The following is a 24,067-nucleotide window of genomic DNA, read 5'->3' as shown; positions in this document are numbered from 1 at the left end:
TGTTAATTATTTTCTGTATTATATATGAAAATTAGGAAATACACATATAATACAATAGTAGAAAATATTCTGTATGTAACACTCATTACTAAATTAACAAGTAACTTATGTAAAGCTGTATTCACGATGATTCTTATAAAAATAAATTACTGATGTTGAATGCAGTAACAAAAATATGAAAAGTAAATGAATGGAATTACTGAGTTTACATTTAACATTTTAAAGTTTAAACAAAGAGTTCTTTTTCACTTTCTTTTTAATTTCCTGCTTGGCATCATATTTTGTTAACCAGTCAGGTAATTTTCTTTTTGGCAACTCCTGTTTCTTCTCATCTCCAGAGAGATCATCTTCCTCATATTCAAAGCGTCTTTTTGCTTTGGGAGAGTTTCTCACCTGAACCCTCGTTTGAGAAGTTCTGTATGAGTCAAGTGTCTTTTGAGAATTGACAATCGCAGATGACTTGACAAAGGGATGTTTTCTTATCTGAGAGCTCTCCTCGTTTCTTGGGACTTCTCTCTTCGCAGGTACTCTACTGTACGAACTACTTTCTTCATTGTCACTGGCTTCTGAAACCTCAGATTGAAAAAACTCATCTTTTGTCTTCACTTCATCGACTGTTGCATCTGATACTGACTGTGTCTCTGCCCCTGTAATTGACTCCTTGAGCTCCGACTCTTCTTTCACTAATACAGATGCACTTTCAGTTTCTTCAGGTTTCTCCCCACATGTTTCTTTTGTGTCACTTCCTCTATTGGATGGTCCAGATTCTAACCACTCCGACATTTCATTCCAAGATTCACTAAAAAGGTCCTCTTCAGATTTTGGGGATGATTCACCTGGCTCGAGTTTATTTGTAGGCTCATCCTGAAAAATCAACAAATGCATTTTATATAAAATCATCTGTAGGGCTCGAACTTCTAAAGAACATTTTTCCTGCATTTTGATGTGCTCCCAACTAAGTAAAAAGTCTAAACATGATAACTAAAGCACAAATACCAAACTTTATTTCGCATGCAAACATGCATTTTCTAAATTTCTCTTGTGTAAAAATTATTTCATAAGATTGGTTCATAAGTATTGTATACATCTATTGCTAAAAAAAAGTTGTTAATATTTTTACACATTTGTTAGGAAGAGAATTGTCAGGTGTTATGATTACACAGTAAGAGTAATTCCAGTGAAATCCCAAAAATGGGTGATGAAGCTAATTGCATGCGATTCCTTATAGCCTAACAGAATATGTGGAAAATACATAACTTCACTGGGAAAGTTTGAGCCTCTTAACACAAGGAGTTTCATTTCACTTCAGTGGTTTATTAAACATTTTTAACCTCATCAACATTAGAAGATGTCGTTCTGACAGAGGGAACAGGCTTGATGTGAACTTTCTTCTTAACCTGAGATGACAACACAGCATATGCTAGCAGACAACCCTACATCCCTCACAAGAACCAAGGCCACAACGTTCAAGTTGGCAAACCCAGGAATATAAAATTTATCAAATTTGCTGATGTGCTTGATAGTGGATGCAAAGTAAAAATACAAATGTTATTATCTTTTCGATTCATGCCAATACTAATACTATATTTCAACAACAGAAATTATGGAATTACTTTAAATGTTAGCATTTATATTGTGGCAAAGATGGCAAAATCAATTTTATCTTCAAATTGTGCATGAAACAATGAGTAAATTGTTTAGAATGCCTCCATGGTATCTTCTATATGTACTGCAAATGCACCAACAAAACTCCAACTTGGGCATTCATAATTTTTGCTTTCAAGTTTCAGCACCTCAACTACAGTTGTACCAAAAAAAAAAAGAAAGACTGTGGCCAACTTTTGAACTAACAATCATTTGATGAAAAGATTCTCTCGGGCTATCGACCAGGTGAGTTGTGGAATCCTTTCATCATTTGTCACCAGGAAAACTTCAAAACGTACTAACAATGATTTGTTTTCTCCTTTTGCAGTCAACTGCAGACAAAAAACGTCCCTCTTGTGCCTGAGCACACCCGTGTTGCCATATTTATAACTTCCCTCACTTATTTCTTTTCTCAACACTGTTAAATACTACATCTCTGCCTTTGCTGTTTTCCCCTTCATGATGACACAAGCACTGAATAAAGGTGACAAGGATGTGGTGAAGAACACCCCACATTTTGGGACATTTGGGACACATGCAGGGGCAGCATTACATGGCTAGTGCTGATTGCATCATCAAGGTTGCTACAATTTTTTGATTATGAAATTCCGTTACATTTCCAGGTTTTCGAGTCCAAAAATTAAATTTTTCCAGACCTGTTTATCATCAGGATTTTTGCTTTTGAACCTTGTTTTTCAATTAAATATATAATCCGTTAATTATTATGAATATTCACTTTCACAACTTTTTTTTTCAGCAAATTTCATTCTACACACAAGAACATGTGAAAATTTGAAGAGTAAAATGTAAAATTACAATCAGCATCAAATGTATTGGGTGCTACAATGACGTGCATCTAGCTTTCAGGCTAAGGTAACAGAGGTACATTATTTCACCCTAACAGATCTCCACAGTATAAAAACAACAGAAAATTTTTTCATTTTCTGGCAGATTTATAGTGTCGCAGAAAATGCTCTTTTTTTGCTTACATTTATAAGTACACAGCATCTGGAGAATAATGCTTTCTAAAAAAATTCCTTAAAAATTATTTTAAAAACATCTAAAACTGTTTACTTACGTTTTGGCAAGTATTTTGTTGTGTGAGTATCGTTTTGGGGTTCCTACAGCTCCCTTCTTCAGACTTCACTTGGCGTTAAAAAAATCAAAACTTAACATCTTCAGGGATTCTTAACGGGAGTAATACTGGTTTTGAGAAGCTTTTCACCAAGGCTTAGGCATGTCTTTAAAATATTTCTATTTTCCAAATGTACCTTTTAACCCAATCCTTGTTTTTAAATAAGTGACACAACATGTAGGATAAACAAGCCTGAAGAAGAGGGCTTTAGGAACCCCAAAACGATGCTCAAACAACAAAATACTCGCCAAAATGCAAGTAAACAGTTTTTAGATGTTTTTTAAAATAATTTCTTAGGGACTTTTTTTTAAAAAGCATTATTCAGTTTGCCACGAGTGAGTAATTTGCACATGTGCTATTATGATATCTGGAGAAATTTTTGTTGCATATAGGAATTCTATAGGAAATGTCAACAAGACGAAGATCTATAAAATAATAGATGATAACCTCATCTTCACCAACCTTTCCCATAATTATGATCATATTGTTAATGTACTTTAGTTATCAATCAGATATCTGGACTGCAAGTTTTACTTTGATATTCTTTCTAACATCTAGTATTATAAAAGTGAAAATTTATTACAGAAATTCGAAGGAACCATAATTTTGCACAAGACTGAGAATCATAAGAATGAAAGAAACAAGTTTCTAAACTGATTCTTTATTGGGAGTGGAATCACAAGAACAGAATCCTGAAGTGGAAGTGAACTGTTTGTTGATTTTGCAACTTTTTCACTTGCAGACTCCACAATGCATGTAAATTCCAGACAATCTGCAAATTTCCCTGATTTTTCCCTGACAAGCCAAATTCCCTGACATTTTACTGTTTTCCAGATGCATAGAAACCTTGATCATCCATGTTTCCTTCAATCATCTAAGGTTGAAAATTCGATGAAAGTGCTGAAGGGTGTTTCTCTTCTTGGTACAGCAGTTACAGAGGAAACACATAATCAAAAATGTACTTACATTTACAGCAGGAATTTGTTCAAATTGAAGCTTTGCATTGCCTACACCGTGCCTTCGTGTTAATACTGCTAGAGTGATTTTTATCTGATCCCATGTTATATATCCTGGGCATTTCTCCTTAATAGGTGTCAACCGACTAATGTCTACAAAAAGAAAAAAAGCATCAGGTATTTCTACTTTGTTGAAAAAAGGAAGCAAACACATAATGCTACAATTTTAAGAATTATGGATAGATTGATCTGATTTTTTGTCTATACCTCTAAGGTGTCACATAATTTACTGATACGTATTAATAACCAATATTATACTGATCTGATATGAAATCGCAAATATTCCATTAACCCTTAAATGCTGGGGCCAATTTCCCTGGTGTAGGCCTTCATGCCGGGAGTGTTTTCAAGCAGAAAATTTGAAACTCACCAAGATTTGAATAATATTTGAAGGGCTCAGGTGTAAAACATAGTAAGTGACATTTTGGCCATTTTTGAATTACAAAATAAAATATGCCATCCTTCAATTTTCGAGTGAAATTGCCATGTCATACAATTTGCATTGAACTACGTGAAGTCTTCTGAAATTGGTCAAGACAACATGAAAACAATTTATCTACAGTATAGCTTCTAATAACCTTTTCTTAATGAACTCAGAAATGACCAAAATGTCACTTACCATGTTTTACACCCGGAGCCCTTCATTTTTTATCTTGGAAACTATGAATGCTAGAGTTACAAATGATACCTCATTTTGTTGAGTAAAGAGCTCTAACCCTATACACCAAAACCATAATTTTCCTTTACCAAACATAAGAGTAAAAAAAATATATATATATTTTTTTGCGGAATTTTAATTTTGTCAGGTCCCCACATATGCAAAACCAGGACATGAGGGTTCAAAACCATACCTGCGTATTGCTCAATGTGTGTTCCATTCTCTTAGCAAGAATTGCACACTTGCTGCTTATACTTTTGTAAAAAAAATATCGTATCATAAAAACTTTTTTTGTTTGGTAGGAAATTCATTTTTTTCTATATCTCTGATACTATGAATGCTAGAGTTAGCTTATGGTCAAAGAAACCTAAGTTGTTTTTTTAATTTTTTTTGTGCAGTTTGAACCACATCGGCCCCCACGTAGCCAATGCCAGGAGGCGATTGTTCAAAATGGTACCTGAATATTACCTGATATGCGTTCCATTCTCATGGCAAGAATTACACACTTGCTGCTGATACGTTCGGAGAAAAAATTCTACTCTAAAGGCTATGATTTTTCTTAGCAGCAAATTGCACCCCTAATTTTGGCCAATTAAATTAAACTTTATGCTAATGAGTAATGACACTAACGTAGGTCAAGTCTCATGTGACACTCAAAACATGTATCTCTGAAGATTATCTGGTACACAGGGTGTTCCCAACATTGCACAACACTCCTTGGAACACTAGTTCCCAACTGGTGTTAACGACCATACCACAGCTTCATTTAACACAACACACATAACATTTCTGGCAAAGTTCAGGAACGGGAAGCATTGATGTATTTTGAAAAACATGTTTTACTTTCCTTCAAAGCACTTCCCATTGAAGGTAACACACTTCTGAGAATGTGTGTATAGGTCCTGAAAACTGGGCTAAAGTCCTCTTTCTGGATGTTGTTGAGCTCACATGGCATTTAATGTCAGAAATGTTAGAAAACCTTTTGCCTTTTAGACTAATTTCAGTCATGGAAAGAGAAAATAGTCTGGGGGAACCATATCATGTAACTGACTACATGTGTGAGTGACACAATCCCCATGCTGGGCGAAGGCTTCACGGCGAAGGCCATGTGAAGCTGAGAACTGTAATGAAGAACCTGAGTGCATACTCAATGGATCCGATGCAGTAAATGTTGTAGATCTTGGATGTATTCAATGTTGTTCCCTCACGGAAATGTTGACGATCCATTTTCCACATTCAACCACACGAGTTTCACTTCAATTACATCTCAGTAGCAGACAACCATCTCACTTGTCACTGCTCCGCTTGTGCCTTGTTTTGGTATATGTTAGCAACTCGTACACCTATTGCTAACGCAGTGGGCAGGAGGTGAGCATTCATCAAACTTTGTCAGAAGCTACTCACCCTCCATAGGGGCATCACATTTTGAATCAACCTTCCTCATCCTCATGACTAATCCAAGCCCTCACCTCGCAAGTCTTTCTGGTTGTGAAGGCAAGGTCTACCCTCATGAGGGTTGGTGAACACCTCTGGAAACCAGTGGTATCTCTTTTTCTCTTTTTAAATGTAACTCTTTCTATCTCTTTTTAAATTTATTTCTCTTTCTTAACATCCCACACGCGCTCTTGACAAACGCAAGACCTTCCACATCCAGAATAACATATGAGTTAAGTGCCGCTTAAGTATAGGTATAAATTTCTGAATATCCCAACAGATTTATTTCTATAGGTTTAAATTTAGTACGGTTTCTTTTGTTCCAGGTTTTGAATTTGTTTTTGGGTTGTGGATATTTAATATTTCCTTTAGTTTACTTAAATAACTTATTACATGGGATCATATACATAATGAAATGAACCTAATGCCGTCTGCTTACCAGAATTCACAGGAGGTGCTCGAATCACATCTGTTATGACCCTTTCGATTTGTTCTGTGACACCTATTCTTTCTAAACTAACTGGGAGTCCTACTTTGATGGCTTCACACAAATGATTTATTACAGTGTTTGGACTCGTCTGTCTGAAAAAAAAGAGGATAATGTACGTATTAATGCATTTTAAATATTATTGTTTATTTATGATTGTAATCAAATGCAGAATACACTCTGGTAGGCTTTACATTCTAGAGATTATACAGCAATATGATATGCATTACTGAAGTATGCAGCTCTACAATGTCATATTTATGCAGTTACATAATTTATTTATTTAAAAAACAGTATTACGAGAAACAGGCTAATTTCTTAGTAAACCATTCTTCTGCCACAATTTATTATTCACAATGTTTTAAATCGTCCAACCATGCCATTAGATGTATTTTTTTACTAAAGCCTTTCAGATGATTTAAGTAATTAATGTTAAAAATTGTTTAAAATAAGTATATTTTAACAATAATTTGGAAATTAATTGTGACTGCCAATTATAAAACTACCAATGTCACACCATCATTTGGACAAATTTTGTAACAGAAAATAGTTCAAACCATTCCAACACTGATTATATTGTACAGTTGGAGCTAATCCCTCATGAATATTTTCCCAATAGTATCAAAATAAAAATTAACATACCTATCTGCTGCTATTTGCAACAATTCCTTTCCTTCCTTTCCAAACATTCTGTATGTTACACTTTGAGACTCTGACAGAAGTTTAGCACAGGGATGAACTGTCTCGTGCTTAGATGGATCGAGTGAAAATATATCTTGGGGAAGATTGTTAGCACGTGAGAATTGCACTACTTTATCAATTATAGGCTTTCCAAATTTTTCTATCTTAGCTTCCATGAAACCATCAACTGAAAGAAGAAAATGTGAGCTTGCATTACAGGACACTCACAATATGAGGATCCAAAATCAACATATAACTAATCTCTCAAATTTGCATCCATTAAGTTTACATACAACCATTTTTCCCCTAAATTTATGTTATACTGTACATTGTAACAATGTTTTTCTACTTCGTATTCTATTAGTTTTAATTGTGACAACGGTTTGTTGTAAAAACAGCTATCAGAACTCGAATAAAGGCAATATTTATTATTAATATTCACATTTTACCATAAAGGGATTAAGAATTTCTCTTTAATCTCTGGTTAAGAATCAATATAGTATCATAAGATATCTCGACCAGGTGAGTCCTGAGAGGATCTTTTCATTATTTGTCGCCAGGAACGCTTCTAGACTTACCTCAATTTTATGTTCATGGATTGTATACATTTAATTTTCTTGGTTCCAATATAACAATCCAATACAATTACCTATTTCCAAAACTTTACATTTTTCTGCACTTTTTATATCTTTACCAAAAGTACTTGAATCGTGTGTAATTGAGGTTAACTGTATTCTTTAAATGTTAAATTTATTTCAAAAGAAGATGAAAGACATTGAGAATATTAACTACAAGAAAGGTTGGTATCACAACAATGAACATGAAATAGCTATGGTCAGGAAATAGCTACTATATCCATGAAGTAGTCCAGTCAAGGTCACGCCACCCACCTACAGTCAGGGTTGGAATTTTGCCCGGTTTTTTTCAGATAAAATTCGATTAAACCTGGGCAAAACTGGGTTTTATTGGGTTTTTTCATGTTATGTTTATAAATATATATATTTTAAAAATGAAATAATTTTTCCCTGATAGTATTATATTGGAACATTCAATATTCCCAAATTTAATCATTACTGGTGATTTTTCACCAGTTTCATACACAGGCCGAAATCTCAGGAGAAAAGCTGTTACGTTTCCCCAAGGAGCATCTAACCTACACAAACACACGTCACATAGCTGGAGCCCAAAGCATGACCGCACAGCCACAGTGCGGGACAAATGATTAAATTATCTAAAATACTACGTTCTGAAAAATTTGACCAACAGTTTGATTTTACTCTTGCTGGATGGCGTAACAGTTAATAGATCTGTGCTGCACATTGCAATAGTATACTAATGCTTGATAGCTGTGGTGGTTTAATCAACCTCTGTGGCAGAGGGGTTAACACAGCATGCTGCAATGCCAGGGGTTCCAGGTTCGAATCCTGGTGCAGACTTAGATGTTAGTCCCAATGATAATACAGATAAAATACAGAAAATAGAGAGAAAAGGGGGGATACTACTGCTTAGGGGTATTACTTTTATTACTTAAAATAAAGCAGACAGGCTGGCTGACTGTCATGCAGAAGGCTCAGGTTCGAATCTTGGGGTGGGTGATCTAAGGTCGGAATTTTTCCGGTCTTGTCCCTGCATAAAGTAGATGTGGAACTCACTCAGCCTCAAATCAATGGGTTCTGGAGGGTTAAGGCAGCCGGAGTTTGGTTGTGATCACATCAAGTATAATTCAAGTATAATTCCCAGTTTTCACGGTGAACTTTCCAAAAGTTCATGCACATTCGACGCAGGTTACTCAGATAGAAAAGCTGACGTAAGGAAGTAAATTGAAGGTAATGTGGCCCGGGAACATTTGATGTTTTGAAGAAATGACGTTCAATGAATATAATAAAAATTAATTACATTGCACATTTATTTGGGTGTGCACGAATAGGCAGCAGCTGCTACTACATCAAAGCCTCTGCCGAAGTTAAAGTACTGCTGATACGCTGTACAGACTTTTCAGATATCCCGCAAGCTTCTGTCATCAGCTTTTGTACTTGAACAAAGTTGATGTACTTCATTGCCTATAACACCATTAAGCCTTGTTTCCATGATTATGGAACATACTTTTCCAAGCATCAAGAGGGGACACGTTTTGGACATTATTAAAAAGAGAATGGGAAAGGAAATTATAGGAGAATGGGATAGTGAAAGGGTAGTGAAGGCGCTGGAAACCATTTGGAATAACGGTTACAGTATAATGGGAGATAAAATAATGTTAATGAGTGAAGGACTGAATTTAGGTTCTAGCCTAAGCCCAGCATTGGCTGAATTAGTTATGAATAAATGGGAAAAGAAAGTGATAGAAAAAGGAGGTGACAAAATAATTCTGTTTTGCAGATATGTGGACGATTGTTTTGGCATATGGAAGGGAACGAAGAGGCAGCTCGACATTTTTGCCAAAGAAATACAAGATGAAGAAGGAGGGATATTATTGGAACTTGAAATAGAAGAAGAAGGCAAGTTAAGCTACCTTGATATATTGATGAAAAGGAAGAGAGGAGAAGAAATTGAACCCGCTTGGCATCAGAAGAAGTGTGCAGCAGGGGTATTCTGCCACAAAAGAAGTGATGTAAGTGAGGTGAGAAAAAGAAATTTCATAAAGAATATGGAGGACAGAATAACGAAAATATGCACGAAGGAATGTGAAAAAGAAGGCAAAATAAATAGCCTATGGAAACAGCTGGAAAAGAATGGCTATGAGAAGCAGGATAGACTGGACATAAACAGAAGAAGGATGAAAAGAGGAAGGGAAGAATTGGAAGAGAAAGAAAAAGAGAGAAGGTTTGGAATAAGGAGTATGGGGAAGACCACAGAAAAGATATGCAAAGTGCTTAGGAAAGCTGGCATTAAAACTTACAGGAAGGGAGGGAGAAGCATCTTAGGAATAGCAAAGAATGCAAACAAGAAAAAGGAAAACAGAGAAGAGGAAGGGATTATCTACGAAGTAAAATGTAAAGAATGTCAGAGTGTGTACATAGGAGAAACGAAAAAGAGACTGAAAGATAGGTTCAAACAACATAGGGATGATGTACGACTTAAGAGAGAGAGAAATGCGATATTTAAACACACGAGAGAAACAGGACATGACATAGAGTGGGATGAGGCTAAGCAGATAGGAAGGGAGAAGAGAATGCTAGTGAGAAAATGGAAGGAAGCCAAGGAAATAGAGAAGAAAGGTGAAGAAGACCCAATGAACTGGAATGGGGGGGGGGGACTGAAGTTAAACAAAGAATGGAAGAAAGTGTTAGAAAGAGTGGAAAGGACAAGAGAAAGAGGAGAGGAGAAGGAAGAAAATGAAGGAAAAAGAGCGTGAGATATAAAGCCCAACCACATTCTATATGGAAGCATATATTTTTAGCCTTTTAAGTGAAAGTTCAGTTCACAAGTGAAAGCCACCTGCTAGTAAGTTCCAAACAACTTTCTAATAGTCTGGAGGGAGTAATGTTTTGTGTATATATAATGCCCTGCTTTTGGTATCTTGTTACTTTTGTACTTGATACAGAGTCTGATGAAGACCTTGCTAGAAGGTTGAAACGTTACGTTTAGTTTATGTTTTTAATAAAATAAATTACTGCCTTGGTCAGCATATTTATATTTTTTCACTTCATTGCTTCTTCGTCATAGGCAAGATTTCTGAAAAACTTGTAAATGTTTCCAATGATTATCTTACTTTGTTTTTAATGTCCTTTTGGTGGACACGTACACCATCATTACTTCCCCCTGCTAATGTACCACTCGTAGGATGCTGCTCCTCAATGTCATTCGTAATGACCACATAATTCTTACATAATACACCAACGAAGACGAAATCAACCTCATACGTATAACTTGTGATGTGTTGACTGAGCAGCTTAGAACAAGTGTGGCAACCTCAGAGGGCCATGTGTGTAGAGGAGGCAAGGTTAAGCTCCGAAAATGCATGACCTTGACTGGTGAGAGCAATAGCTGTTACAATGAATGAATAGAGAAGACCTTACCTTTAGAGAGATTTTCAACCATGGATGGCCTAACACTTACAAGTTCCAATATAGCTTTATTACTGGCAACCATATATGGCATGTAACCACTTTCACCAGCCAACTTGTTTCTCAGTTGCACCAGTTCACCATACAACTGGGCCTGAAAGGAAAAAAAGGTTGTATTAAAATCAGGACGAAGGTGGGTTACATACATAAGACAGCACTTTGAACCAATGTTGATATGCTACCAATATAGTTACTGATTTCTACAGATGCCTATGCAGGGGTTTGAATACTTAGTGATTTAAAATTGCCGAGATTAGCATCATAGAGTGATTTGTCACATCTGTAATTTGATATCAATAACATGAAATCTGAAGATATTTACTCTTTTTTCACTGCAGTCAGTGAGCTGCCTGATAACAGGTGTCTCTTCCTTATTTCATCAGCTCTTCCCTTTTAAATTGTTTTAACTTCTTCTTTTAAAAACGGAGAAACTAGTTCTCACTTTTATCCGCGAAGCTGTTTTTTATTTTTCGATTAATTTCAGTGGCCACTGCCACCATCCTCTTTGGAACTTGCTGTACTGTTGCTTGGCGTGCGACTTTTGTTGGCTGCTGCTAGGTGCTCTGTTGTTAACTGTGAGTCTGGGTCTGTGTCATTTGCTATTTCGAGGCAATAACTGTTGTAGCAGGGGGAATCCAAGTGTGTTGCGCTTGCCCACTATCGATATTTAGCTCGTGCGGGAAGTGCATTATGGCATGAGTTACCTTGATTTTGGTGTCTACGAGCATGTGGGCAGTGTGTTTGACTTGAACCTTTTGAATTTTATGGCTATTTATTTGATATGTTTAGCAAGACCAGTAGTGGGTTGGGCTTTTTTCGCATCTGCTAGGTGCTGTTGGATGCTTTCATTGTCAGATCTGATGGACCTGCCGATGTAATGAGCCTTGCATTTACACTCTGCATTGTATACACCTGGGTTATCAAGGAGGGAGAGGAAGTACCGTTTGTGTTTGTTCAGTTTATCAGCTATTTTGGAATTGGGTTTGTGCACTACTTTGATGCCATATGGGAGAAGGGCTTTGGATGTGCGGTTGGAAGTGGTGGGATGGTAAGGGACGGCAAACCATTTATATTGGCCGCTGGAGGTGGCTGGGTTGCTTGCGGATGGGTTGATTGTGGTTGGTTAAGGTGTCTGACCTGTATTTCCGCTTTACTGCACCAAGTGGAAAGTTGTGCTTCAGTGTAGCCACGTTACAGGACTATTTCAGTGATGGTGGCTATCTCCTCTGGTAGATCCTCTTCTCTGCAACAGTAGGAGAAGGCTCTTCGATAAAAGTTCAGCCGCACATTGGCTTTTTGCTTGGGGGGTGGCTAGAGAGAGCATGTATGTACTGGTTGCCTGCATCCGGTTTTCTGTAGACATTGGTTGCGAATTTGTTAAGTGCACAGCTGATGGTGATGTCCAGGAAGTTGATTTTAGCATGTTTTTCTTGTTCTACGGTGAAGTTGAGCCTGGGGTGGATGCTATTTACAGGGTGGCTACAAACAAGCAGAAATGAAATTCCCTGACTTTTCCAGGTTTTCCAGGACAAAATTTGCATTTTTCTCTGACAATTACAAACTAAACGAAATCAATGTTTTTGCAAATAGAAATAATAAACTCATCCAGATCCACGTATGGTTTTGTTAAGTACCAATATTATCTTCTATGAAATTGACTTAATTTCTCTATTCTCTATTATTTGAATTCAAACTGCAAAATAGTGAATTTGGAAATTATTACAATTCACAAGCTAGGGAAGGATTACAGAATTTTGTCATACGCAGTAAGTTTAAAATAAAATACTTGATTATTTTTAAAGTTACGACTAAATGAGATTAGAGTGAAGAGTGATTGACTAAGAAATACAATTTGTAATTTATCAGTCTCCTTATACATTCTTGGTATTATATGTTGATATTTCCACTGAGGTTTGGAACCCTATGCTTGCAAGAACCATGAGTGCGGACTCATTTTTCAATGCATAAAGCTACTTCTCTCTTCCCTGTAAAGCAAACAACTTAATTCTTGCATATAAGTGAAACAATTGAATCGAACAAAATAAAGTGTCATATTTCCTTACATTATCAATTACAGTATATCTAAGTGAAGTACTGTAAAACTGACAACATGCAGTTATACCATTAATGCTGACGAAAAGGGTATGTAGGTATTAGTTTGAGTTTGAGTTGGTATTTTAAGTCCACTTTATGCACAGTAAGGCTAATCGGGACTGGACCTACAGTTTAAAGTGGGATCCGAACCACTTGTGCCTCCACCAGGAATCGAACCCGGGACCCCTTGATTACAAGGCAATGACGCTACCACTGCGCCATGTAGGTATTAGAAATTTAACGCAAGGGATTTATTGAATTGCATTGCATAGGTATCCGATTTAGCTAACCACACATTAAAACAGGAACACTCTAATAATAAAAGCTTCTTAAAGTTCATATACGAGGGGCATCCTGAAAAAAACACTAGTGGTCTGAGAGCGACACACACACATGCAGGCAGGAAGAAGTGGCATGTAACTGTAATCTGGTACAATTGCAATGCAGCTGTTATAGGACGGTTCTAGGTTAAAGATTGCAACTCTCATACAGTCTCCCACCGACTGCGATGTAGCCTATATTGCACGCTCAGAATTTGGCACAGAGCCACCAGCTATCGTGTGAGGTGTGCAGACCAGACGTCGTGAGTGATAGTATGGTCAGACAATGGTGCAGACAATTCATGGAAAGCCAATCGAATGTGCACAACCCCATACAGCTGAGTACACATTGGCCCTTTGCATCACTTCAGGTGAGAGATCTTAAACCACTCCCTGTACAGCCCTGGCCTTGAATGTACAGACTTTCATCTCTTTGTTTAACTGAAGAGGTTTCTGGCAGGGCAAAGATTTGGCAGCTACACTGCGGTAAATAGTTCCAGCCTTTGCTGTCAGACACATATACCATGGGCATACAAAATTTAGTGCCATGCTACGACAAATGCCAGAACAACGGTGTTGATTATGCCGAAAATTAGGTTAGGACTCACTGTTACTAATGCAATAAATTATAATTGATATTCTTGTTTTATTTATGGCTAATCGGTAGGAACCTTGATATTTTGTTATTTTTTTTTCAAATTGGTGTATTTTCTTATTTTTTATTTTTTACTATATGGTGTTATTTTTCCCAAAATTCACATTTTCATTTTAGCTCATTTTCTGGCAAATATCTGAAATTATACCTTCATGGTGTTTTTGAACTACTGTTTCAAATTGTAAGTCACATGGCTTACACCTCTTCGTGAGAGTTTGATATCTTGAAAGTTATTTTAGGAAAGTTATTTTCCATACCACTTTTTAATTTTAAGGTAAGGATTTTAGACAATGGAATTTTCCCCGTATATACTGAAGGGTGCATAATGACCATAAGTGGCGACACACCCAAAAAATTAAAATCAATCAATCTCACGTGACAGATACAAATATATTATGGCAACAAAAATTGGCATTATCTTTTTTTGACTTGTTAGTGTTACGTTTCCCAAAATTCGCGTTTTTGTTTTAGAACATTTATCTGCCAAATATACCAAAACTTAATACTCCATTGTGCTTTTAAACTATTCTTTTAAATTGTACGTCACATGGTCTACGTAATTTCGTGACAGTTTGATATGTTGGAACAGATTTTTGAGGAAGTAAAAGTAAAGTGCTCCCCTGCACTTTTCCATGAAGGTGTATAGGGGTGTGGAGTTCAGGCCCCAAAACTTTCTTGATCACAAAGGTAGGGGTGATGTGATCAGCACCATGCTCCTGGCTACCTTTATCCCTCAAAGTTTCCTCAAGGTACTAGCTTCATATGATGCTCGGTGGGCGCCGGAGCAGTTTCAATAGGTGGAAAACATCCCGATTCTCCCCCACAGGGGATCGACCACGGGTCTCTCGCATAGTAGTCAGATGCCCTAACGACTGAGCTCCATTATTATTCGCTCGACAAATGCTGATTGTGCGCACCTAGCTTGGTAATTCAAAACATATCTCGTGCGACAAATATGAAGATGTGGTTCCCTTGTGACAGTAGATACGCACTCGATCTCCTGTTAGAACCCTGCTACTTTGCTCTGCGATGCAAATGGTTTTGATAGAAGTTGAATAAATCGTGGGAAATACATGATTTAATGTGGCTGTCGGAATTATTCCATGTACGTATAACTCTAATAGTTTACTCTTGAGTAAAATGTTGGAAAACTTGCATGTTCTATGTACACAAACATGGCCTAGAAAAGACAAGAATGTTGGATTTCATGGAATTTTTCGTTGTTTTAGGACATTTCTTTTAAAAAAAAAATCGCTAAAAATGCCAACAATTCGCATTATTTCGATATTTCGAACAGGCGAAAAATGTGTCCAGACATCACTGCACATTCCTAAACATAACTTCGCACCAATTACCATTTTTCACGGTTTTGGCATTTGCGAAAAATCAATGTCCGTACTAATTGGAAATTACTTTCTGGCCACCCATTGTATAAATCAGTAGATGGAAAGTGAAAATTTAGCAAGGCTGACAGAGAAAAGTCAATTCTTGAAGAAAGTGTTTTGCTTTTATGATGGAATGATTCAAGTAAATATGATATTAAAATATTTACGTATTTATTATTAGTATTTTATTTCATAATATTGGACATTAACCTTACTCAGTGAAAGATTAATGACCATCTCTCACGAGGTTAAACAGACAGAACAGAGAGTGGCGTTAATTTCATTGCAATACTAGTGTTGCAGTAAATTTGAGGTTGGGAGCATGCACTTGCCAATTTTTATAACTTTCACCAATGCAGATTTATATTTCACTTTTTCGTGATAGTATTCAATATACATATATCCCGTTTGGTTGGATTCTTCTTGATATCTAAGAATAGTGCAATTCCATTGTAAACGTATGTTAACTTGTGCGAAACCAGTAATACGTCAGGATGATGAAAGAAAACCTTCGTAAGCACTGCTACATTAAATAAGTTGAAGTGAGCCAGAAGAGTAATAAAATTCCAGCAGCTCTTCTTGTTTATGCATGCGATTTTTGTTGGATGTTGCAGTCCATGCAATTTCTGTCGCATGTTGTAGTGACATACTTTGTCGGGTGGCGATATTCGACAAAAATCGTATGAATCAATGGAACCTATTTGTTTCCATGTTCCTTCGGTTTGCCCAACAAAATGCCTTACTACGACGTCCGACAACTATTGGACGGTGCCACCCGCTCTTATCCCCTCCATCCATTGACAAGTTCCCTTACTACTCCCATACGGACAAGAAAAAATGATAATTCAATACATTTTCCATGGTATCACCAGAGTAAGGTCGTACTCGCCCAATGATACCATATATCATGGTGCTGATTATGAAATGAATGTGCTTTTTGGACCTTTATACTCTTATATTTGGGTGGAAACTGACACAGGTCTGGAGCAAGCCTGGGAAATTCATATTGATGACCAACCTCCCCTCTCGCCCCCCCCCCTCCCCCGCAACATATCCATGACACATTTCCGAACAGAGATTCACATTTTGGCTCATTGTTCAACTTGTATGGCACCCAAGAACATGAAACATGTAGTTTACGGTTATTACAAGCATAAGAAAACAGTTTTTCTTTGTGACGTTTCAGGAGAACACACGCTCCTTTCATCAGACATTTATTTTCATTTTGACATTTCATCTTTAGTCAAAATGAAAATAAATGTCTGATGAAAGGAGCGTGTGTTCTCCTGAAACGTCACAAAGAAAAACTGTTTTCTTATGCTTGTAATAACCGTAAACTACAGGAAAATAATTCTATAATGCAAGCAATGCGTACATACAAGAAAAACATGAAACATGTTTCAATCTCTTTGGAAACGTCCATTCTTTGAAGAAAATACTAAGGTTTGTGCCTTCTCCCCAAACTAGTGGGAGAAGAGGGGGCAAACTCCGTATTTTTATGGTTTTTTCATTGAAATTCAGAGGTCGCCCCCCCCCCCCCCCCAAACCTCCGCCCCTTCGGTTAGGCATTCTGAATTGTTCACGGTTGCATGCTCTGATGTAAAACAAAACTTATCCGAAGTAGATTGCTCCCACAGTGTCCGAGTTATAACAATTTTCTGAGTAATATGCAAATAACCTATTTTTCGTAAAAAACGTAGTTTCACATTTTGGCTTATTATTCAACTTGTATGGCACCAAAGAATATGAAACATGTTACGTTCTCTTGAGAAATGTCCATTCTTTGAAAAGAATACTAAAGTTCGCGCCCGCTCCCCAAAATAGTGGGGGAAGAAGGGGCAAACTCCAGATTTTTCATATTTTTTCCATTGAAATTCGGGGGTCATGCCCCCAAGCCCCCTTCCTTGATTCGGCGTTCTGAATTGTACACGGTTGCATGCTCTGATGTATTAGCTACAAAACAAAACTTATCCGAAGTAGATTGCTCCCATAGTGCCAGAGTTATAACAATTTTCCTCCAAAAATGCAAATTACCTATTTTTCGTAAAAAAAAATTTCACATTTTGGCTTATTATACAACTTGTATGACACCCAAGAACATGAAACATGTTTCATTCTCTTAAGAAATGTCCATTCTTTGAAAAGAATACTAAAGTTCGCGCCTTCTCCCCAAAATAGCAGGAGAAGAGGGGAGCAAACTCCAGATTTTTGTTTTTTCCATTGAAATTCAGGGGACGTGCCCCCCACCCCCAAGCCCCCTTGCTCGGTCCGGTGTTCTGAATTGTACACGGATGCATGCGCTGATGTTTTAGCTGAAAAACAAAAGTTATCCGAAGTAGATTTCTCCCATAGTGCCCGAGTTATAACAATTTTCCTCCAAAAAGTGTTCGAATTTAAAATTCCCGCCGAGAAGCCCCTCCCTCCCCCCTCTCTCTCTCTCTCTCTCTCTCTCTCTCTCTCTCTCTCTCTCTCTCTCTCTCTCTCTCTCTCCCTCCCTCCCTCCCCCTCCCTCCATCACTGGTTTCTGGCGCCGTCGTTGTGTTGCTCATAAAAGGGGCATAAAAGTTGAGGCCGAAACTTACGAACGAGATTTCTTGTTCCCGTGCAGAGTTACATACTGTTATCTTTAAATAAATTTTTTTAAAAAAAAGTCAATGAAGATGAAATTCCCTGACATTTCCCTGACTTTTTTTGACACCTCAAATTCCCTGACTTTTCCCGGTTTCCAGATTTTCCAGGTCTGTCGCCACCCTGTATTTAGCTTGTTCACTAGAAGGTTCAGTTCTCTTTTTTTGTATATGACTATTGTATCGTCCTCGTACCTTCCATATCGGATGTATTGTAGTTCTGGAGTGTGGAGTATCTCTTTTAGAGCCTGGTGCATGACAATGTTGGCTAAATGAGCTGATATCGGATTGCCCATCGCAAGGCACTCAAGGTTCATTGTAGAATTTATCCTCAAACTGGAAGTAGTTGTGTTTTAGACAAACTTCCAATAGCCTGGTTATCTCTTGTACCTCTAGAGCAGGGATTCTGTTTGTTGTCAGCCATCTTTCAACTGAACGCAGCGATAGGTCTATGGGGATTGAACTATACATATCTACTATGTTAATGCTGGCTAATTTTGCACTGTCAGCTTGCACTATTGAAGTCACCAGATTTTTAGCATCGGCACTGTTGTGGAACACATATGTTAGTTTGTGGTTGAAATGAGATATATATATTTTTTTTAGCCAGTTTGTCAGGTGGACCGTGGGGTAATTGAAGCCAGCTATTATAAGGCGCATGGGGATTCCAGGTTTATGAGTTTTGGGAATGCCATAGGCAATGGCAGGTAAAAGGTGGGGGTTGAAAAGGAATTTGTGGTCTTGTTCACTGAGTATGACACTAGATTTAACTGCATTTTTCACAATTCTATTGTACCTGTCTGTGTGGTCCTTTGTGATGACACTGTACGAGTCACCGTTTAGTTTGTCTTTTACTTTCGTAGAGTAATCACCCTTGTGCATGATTACAAACTGGTTCGTTTTGTCAGATTTTAGACACCAAACTTCATTGGCGTTCAGCCATTTGCCAAACTCTGAGAGAACACAAGAGATTTCTTGGTGTACTGGATTAGGTTTCCCGGTTTCACTGTTGGTCATCACTTTTTTAAAAATTCCGGTTGCTGACGTTCTTATGTTTTCTGAATCTTGGGGTTTGGGGGCAAAACAAGCTGCTTTTTCTGCCGCACATATGAGGTCAAGGGTGGGGGTCTTATTGTTTTGTACATTAAACTTATCACCGTAGGCAAGGAGTTCTTTGAATTTATTTGGGATCGAGAGATTAGACAGATTTATGATGTTTTTTCCTTATTCGTCATCCGGGTTCATCGTATTCTCACTCGGCCATGTCCTTATCTTATTTCTCCTGAATACGATAACAGTACTGTGCATTCAGTGAACACAAGTGATTGCTCAGCTACTTGACAGTCAAATAAGCTTTTGCTCAAATTAAGTTGTTCAATTATAATAATCAATAACTGAACACTCCAGAATAAGCAATATTTCACCACGAGAAACTGCTACTTGATGCGACATGATGTCCCCGGTCCAAGAACACTACCTACATGACGACATGTAAACTGTGACAAGTGGGAACATGCTAAAGACAGGTTGACACAGGAACCGCAACCTAATGCTGATATTGCAGCACACATAAATGAAAATTTACAGGGGTCAAATTTACCCCTCACACTGTTTTAGGGAAATAACATGAAATTTCAATGAAAGAAATTATATTTTGTAGATTTCAATATACCATCTTAAAAAGGACAAAGAATTATGAAAATGTCACAAAATTTAGAGGTAAAAAACAAGAAAAACCGGATAGTTATAAAAGAAACAGTGAAGGTAGGGCTCATTTTGACCCCTCCTGCCATTCTAGTGTTAATGTAACAAACCTTTGCTAGTCATTTTGCCTTATTGAGTGAGAAAGAGGGAGATAGGAAACTGTCCAGTGACCCCTCTTCACCAGCCTGCAGGCATTCATGAATGTTGTGCTGGGCAGAGCGGTAGCGAAGGGTTAAGAATTTTCATAGCATGAGACTACCAGGGTTAATTCTCCTCCGTTATCACTTCAACCAGGCACTGGAAAAGGGATGCTGCCATTTTCTATTACTATTCTTGGTCAACAATGGAAATAAAATAGCTGTCAATTTATACTATGATCTATCCTATACAATGAAATATGAAAAATCAATAATTACAACTCTCCCACCCTTTTTCTTTTACATAAGATAAACCCCAATTGGCCAAATAAAAAAAAAATCGGATTTTGAGTTTGTTCAGTTCGTGCATGTTAAATTTCATTGCTAAAGTGGAGGTACAGATGCTGCTTAGCTGCCACATTTCCCCTGTCTGTGAGGGTCAAGGAGACGAGGGGCGATAGTCTGGCTTAATTTACACGTCAGCTATCCTCGCCTGCGTAGCACTAAATTGTTCTGGTGGTAGGAGTTCATCTTCTCATGGTGTAGCACACTCAGTAGAAGATAAATCCTCTCATCCACTGTACTCTTGTTCTGTCCACCTCACCAAAAGACAAAAAAGGAGCACGAGAACAACGAACGTTCTTCTCCTTCCCACCTTAACACAGTTTCACTCGTCCTCTCGTCAGACTCTCAAAAACCACAGTGTTCTGGAAAACGAATGTTTCCCTCTTCCAACAACATTTTTTTTAAAAAAAGCAAGGAAAAGCCAATCAGTCCATCAGTTCTATTGCTCTTTGGCTCCTGTGTCCTCCCTTCGACCATTGGTCAACCGTCTCTCATGGTTCCTCTCTTTTTACCAGGTTTTGCACAAAAAAAAGGTCACTTCTTGGAGTGACGCACACACCACTGCCAACTCTTATTCTTATCTACCCCTAGCTTAGATTCTGTATACATTCTTTGTTGTAGCTTTTGTACTATATTATTACATGCATAACCACCCCTCATTCATGTGCAATGGATTCTCTTATTAATTTTGTCCAAATTATGTAAAATGTAAAATTTAGTTACTTATATAGTATTATGGCTATACTGGGTCATGGGGTGTCGCTGGAATGCTGGGGCTGGGGTAGCCCTACGGCCTCTCTGTCTCCTGGGGTGACAAAGAGAAAAACAAAACAAGAAACAGTTGAACTAAGGACAACGAAGGAAAGAATTCATGAGCTTGCCAATGAGGAAAGAAATAAAATAAGAAAAAATAAAATCATACTACTACTAATACTAACAAAATAAAGGTGTGCAGTACAATGTATTGATATGAAATTTACCTGGCAACTGATATTCTACTGATCTAATACCAAATTGTAAATGTGAAACATAAATGGTTCTTTAACCTCTGCAATTGTAAAGAAAAACTACGACAGTGAATTTGTTTCTTTGTAAATGAAACAACTGAAGCTGTACAAATCACATTTTACAAAGATGTACAAAACAAAACAAAAAATCTTAAAATTCAACAACAAAATCATTTACTCACCTCAAGTTTCATCTCCTCCTCACTCTTTGCCTTCTTCTGACTTGTTCCCTCGGAGCTGTTGGTCGGCTTATCTGATCCGTACCATGAAGCACCAGAAAGTAATGGTAGAATCCTGAAATGTATGTAATATGGTATCAAAACTATGCAATGGGAAAGATTTTTAAAAATACAACAATATCAGGCAGATGAAGGACAATAATATGAAGAATTGGCATTCTAAAATAATAAAAATATGTTGTTTGATTTAGCTCTTACATTTGACATTGCTCTCTTCTTTCCCAAGCTCCTATTTTCTCTCATAACATTAAAAAAATAAAGTTTGATGTATGTTATTCAGTAAGACATTCAAGGGGCAAGGTGTGAGAAGCAGGTTTTCATTGTACAATACATGGTCAAAGCTTCCAGTCATATTTATTTTGTTACGTATCTCTCTGGAATAGAGTCCACAATCTTTTCTTTTCAAGTTGTTCACTAAGGATCCTAAGAATGTGAAACATGATAATGTCTTACACCTTATGCTGGAAAATATGTTTTATTCACCATCAAATATAATGAACATTGCATTCCTTCAAGAGATGATTGTTCATAAACTTCTCAACTTCCCAAAGGAGTTGAAAGGAAAAATCAACACAATATATTCCATTGCGTGACAGTAAAAAACTTCTTAGGTCACGTGCTGGCAATCTACTTGTTAAAAACAACACAAAACTCACAAACAACATGCCTGCACTTTAAGAGTTAGTACAAACTTTCAATTCCATCTCGGAATCATCAACAGGGGTGGTCGAGAGATGATGAAGGAGATGCAGCTGAAGTTCAGCGGAACTAGCTAGGAACTTGGACTAACTCAAAGTGATTTTTATCGTGTTGTTCATGAATTTTGTGTTGTTTTTAACAAGTATATTCCATTGTGTTGAATCCACTTCTGGTTATAATAAGAAAAGACGTGCTCTTCATAATAGGGGTGGGGCAATTAATAGGGACTCTTATAGGGGGTACCAGTGCAATTTTACCAATTCACTATTTGCTCTAAATAGCCATTAACTCAGTGCCAAACTCTGACATTTTCTTATTATTGCTATGAATATAAAGATATAGTCCATATACTCTGGGCTTGGAAGGTAAATGTCAAAATACAAGGTTTGTTTTATGAGGGAAAAAAAACATATTTAAATCACACTAAAAAAGAAGGTTAATAAACCATTCAGGGTCTTCGTAGAAGATTTAAATTTTTCTATAGCCAGGTGGATCGTTGAAAACTTGATATCAATTCAGTATTCAAAAAATAATGCATCCATCTCTTGTTTATAATATCAAATACTGAATAAAATATCCCCACAATGTTGAGTTAATACTGAAAATATGAGTCTGCATCAGGACTTACCTCCCTCCTACCTCCCCCCCCAAAAAAAACAGTCTCGCACACTCCTACTAGAGGCATAACTGTAATGGGAGGGGGGAGGGCTTTAATATTTTGCCACATAAAATGATATCCCTTATTAGTTTGAAAAAAATTTGGTTGCCTCACAGTAAGTTAGATATTTAGTAGCTGAATGTGAATCTATCCTACAATGAAATTTTCATGGAAGAATAGTGCTTCCACTGGTAGTACATGAGTTATGACAATATATATATACTAGCTAACTTACATTGGTTTCTTGTCAGAAGCAACTTTACTTGGAGCATCTGCTTCAGGTAACACAGTTGGTTGTCGCTTTGCTTTCATCAAAGGAACCATTTCCGGAGGTGGGAAAAATCTCAAGGAGACTGTAGTATCTTTCTTCTGCCTGGAATGAAAAATGGCCACATACTCAACATAATTATGTGCTGGTCAATCCAATACATCAGGTGGCAAAGGAAACTTTTGTAAAAATGAAATGTACAACTGTGTATGGCTAATCAACTAAGAAGATTAAAAGTGACCTCACCCATTATTTATTTATTTATTTTGCCTTATTTTCCATGGCAAAGTTAAGGCTGTGGGAGCCTTCTCTACCACTTAACCATGGTTTTTATTGAAATACGAGGGGTGTTCAAAAAGTTTCCATATTCACCTAGTTCAAAATGTCAGAGAAAGTGGGAACTGGGCAGAAAGATTATGTCTTTTCTACATAGTCACCACACAATTTTACACATTTTCCCCACCGTTGCAAACACTTGAAAATACCATCTTTGTAAAATGCTGGAGATGAGGCATTTAGGCATGCCTCTGTCGTGGATATGACGTCATTGTCATCTTGAAAATGCTTGTCCCGCAAAAACTTCTTCATATTAGGGAAGAGGAAGAAATCCAAAGGTGCAATATCCGGTGAATATGGACGATGAGACAAAATATCATAGCTACACTCACTTGCTTTAACGAGAGCATGATGGGATGCATAAGCAGGTGCATTGTCATGCAGGATGAGCACACCTTTGGACAGCATTCCTCGCACCCAAATTTTAATTTTCTCACGCAATTTTGCCAGAAGGTCTGCGTAATAGTCCCCAGT

At 37.3% G+C, this 24,067-nt stretch overlaps 1 protein-coding gene across 2 annotated transcripts in view; it reads right to left on the bottom strand.

The window, feature by feature from the left end:
* The window catches only part of LOC145986353 (bifunctional 3'-5' exonuclease/ATP-dependent helicase WRN-like), an 81,936-nt gene continuing 57,869 nt past the window's right edge, over positions 1–24,067 (bottom strand). For both annotated transcript variants that reach the window (XM_083120229.1, XM_083120230.1), the window contains exons 14-20: positions 23,225–23,362; positions 21,576–21,687; positions 11,072–11,213; positions 7,017–7,242; positions 6,327–6,469; positions 3,746–3,888; positions 1–864 (exon numbers count right to left, since the gene is read on the bottom strand). In XM_083120229.1, coding sequence (XP_082976355.1) covers positions 220–864; positions 3,746–3,888; positions 6,327–6,469; positions 7,017–7,242; positions 11,072–11,213; positions 21,576–21,687; positions 23,225–23,362 — 1,549 coding nt within the window. In that variant the 3' untranslated portion in view covers positions 1–219. The remainder of the gene's footprint in view (positions 865–3,745; positions 3,889–6,326; positions 6,470–7,016; positions 7,243–11,071; positions 11,214–21,575; positions 21,688–23,224; positions 23,363–24,067) is intronic.

This window comes from Lepisma saccharinum, chromosome 4 (assembly GCF_977018435.1).
Source record: "Lepisma saccharinum chromosome 4, izLepSacc3.1, whole genome shotgun sequence".
NCBI classification, from domain to species: Eukaryota; Metazoa; Arthropoda; class Insecta; order Zygentoma; family Lepismatidae; genus Lepisma; species Lepisma saccharinum.
This window is presented reverse-complemented; position numbering and strand designations above follow the sequence as displayed.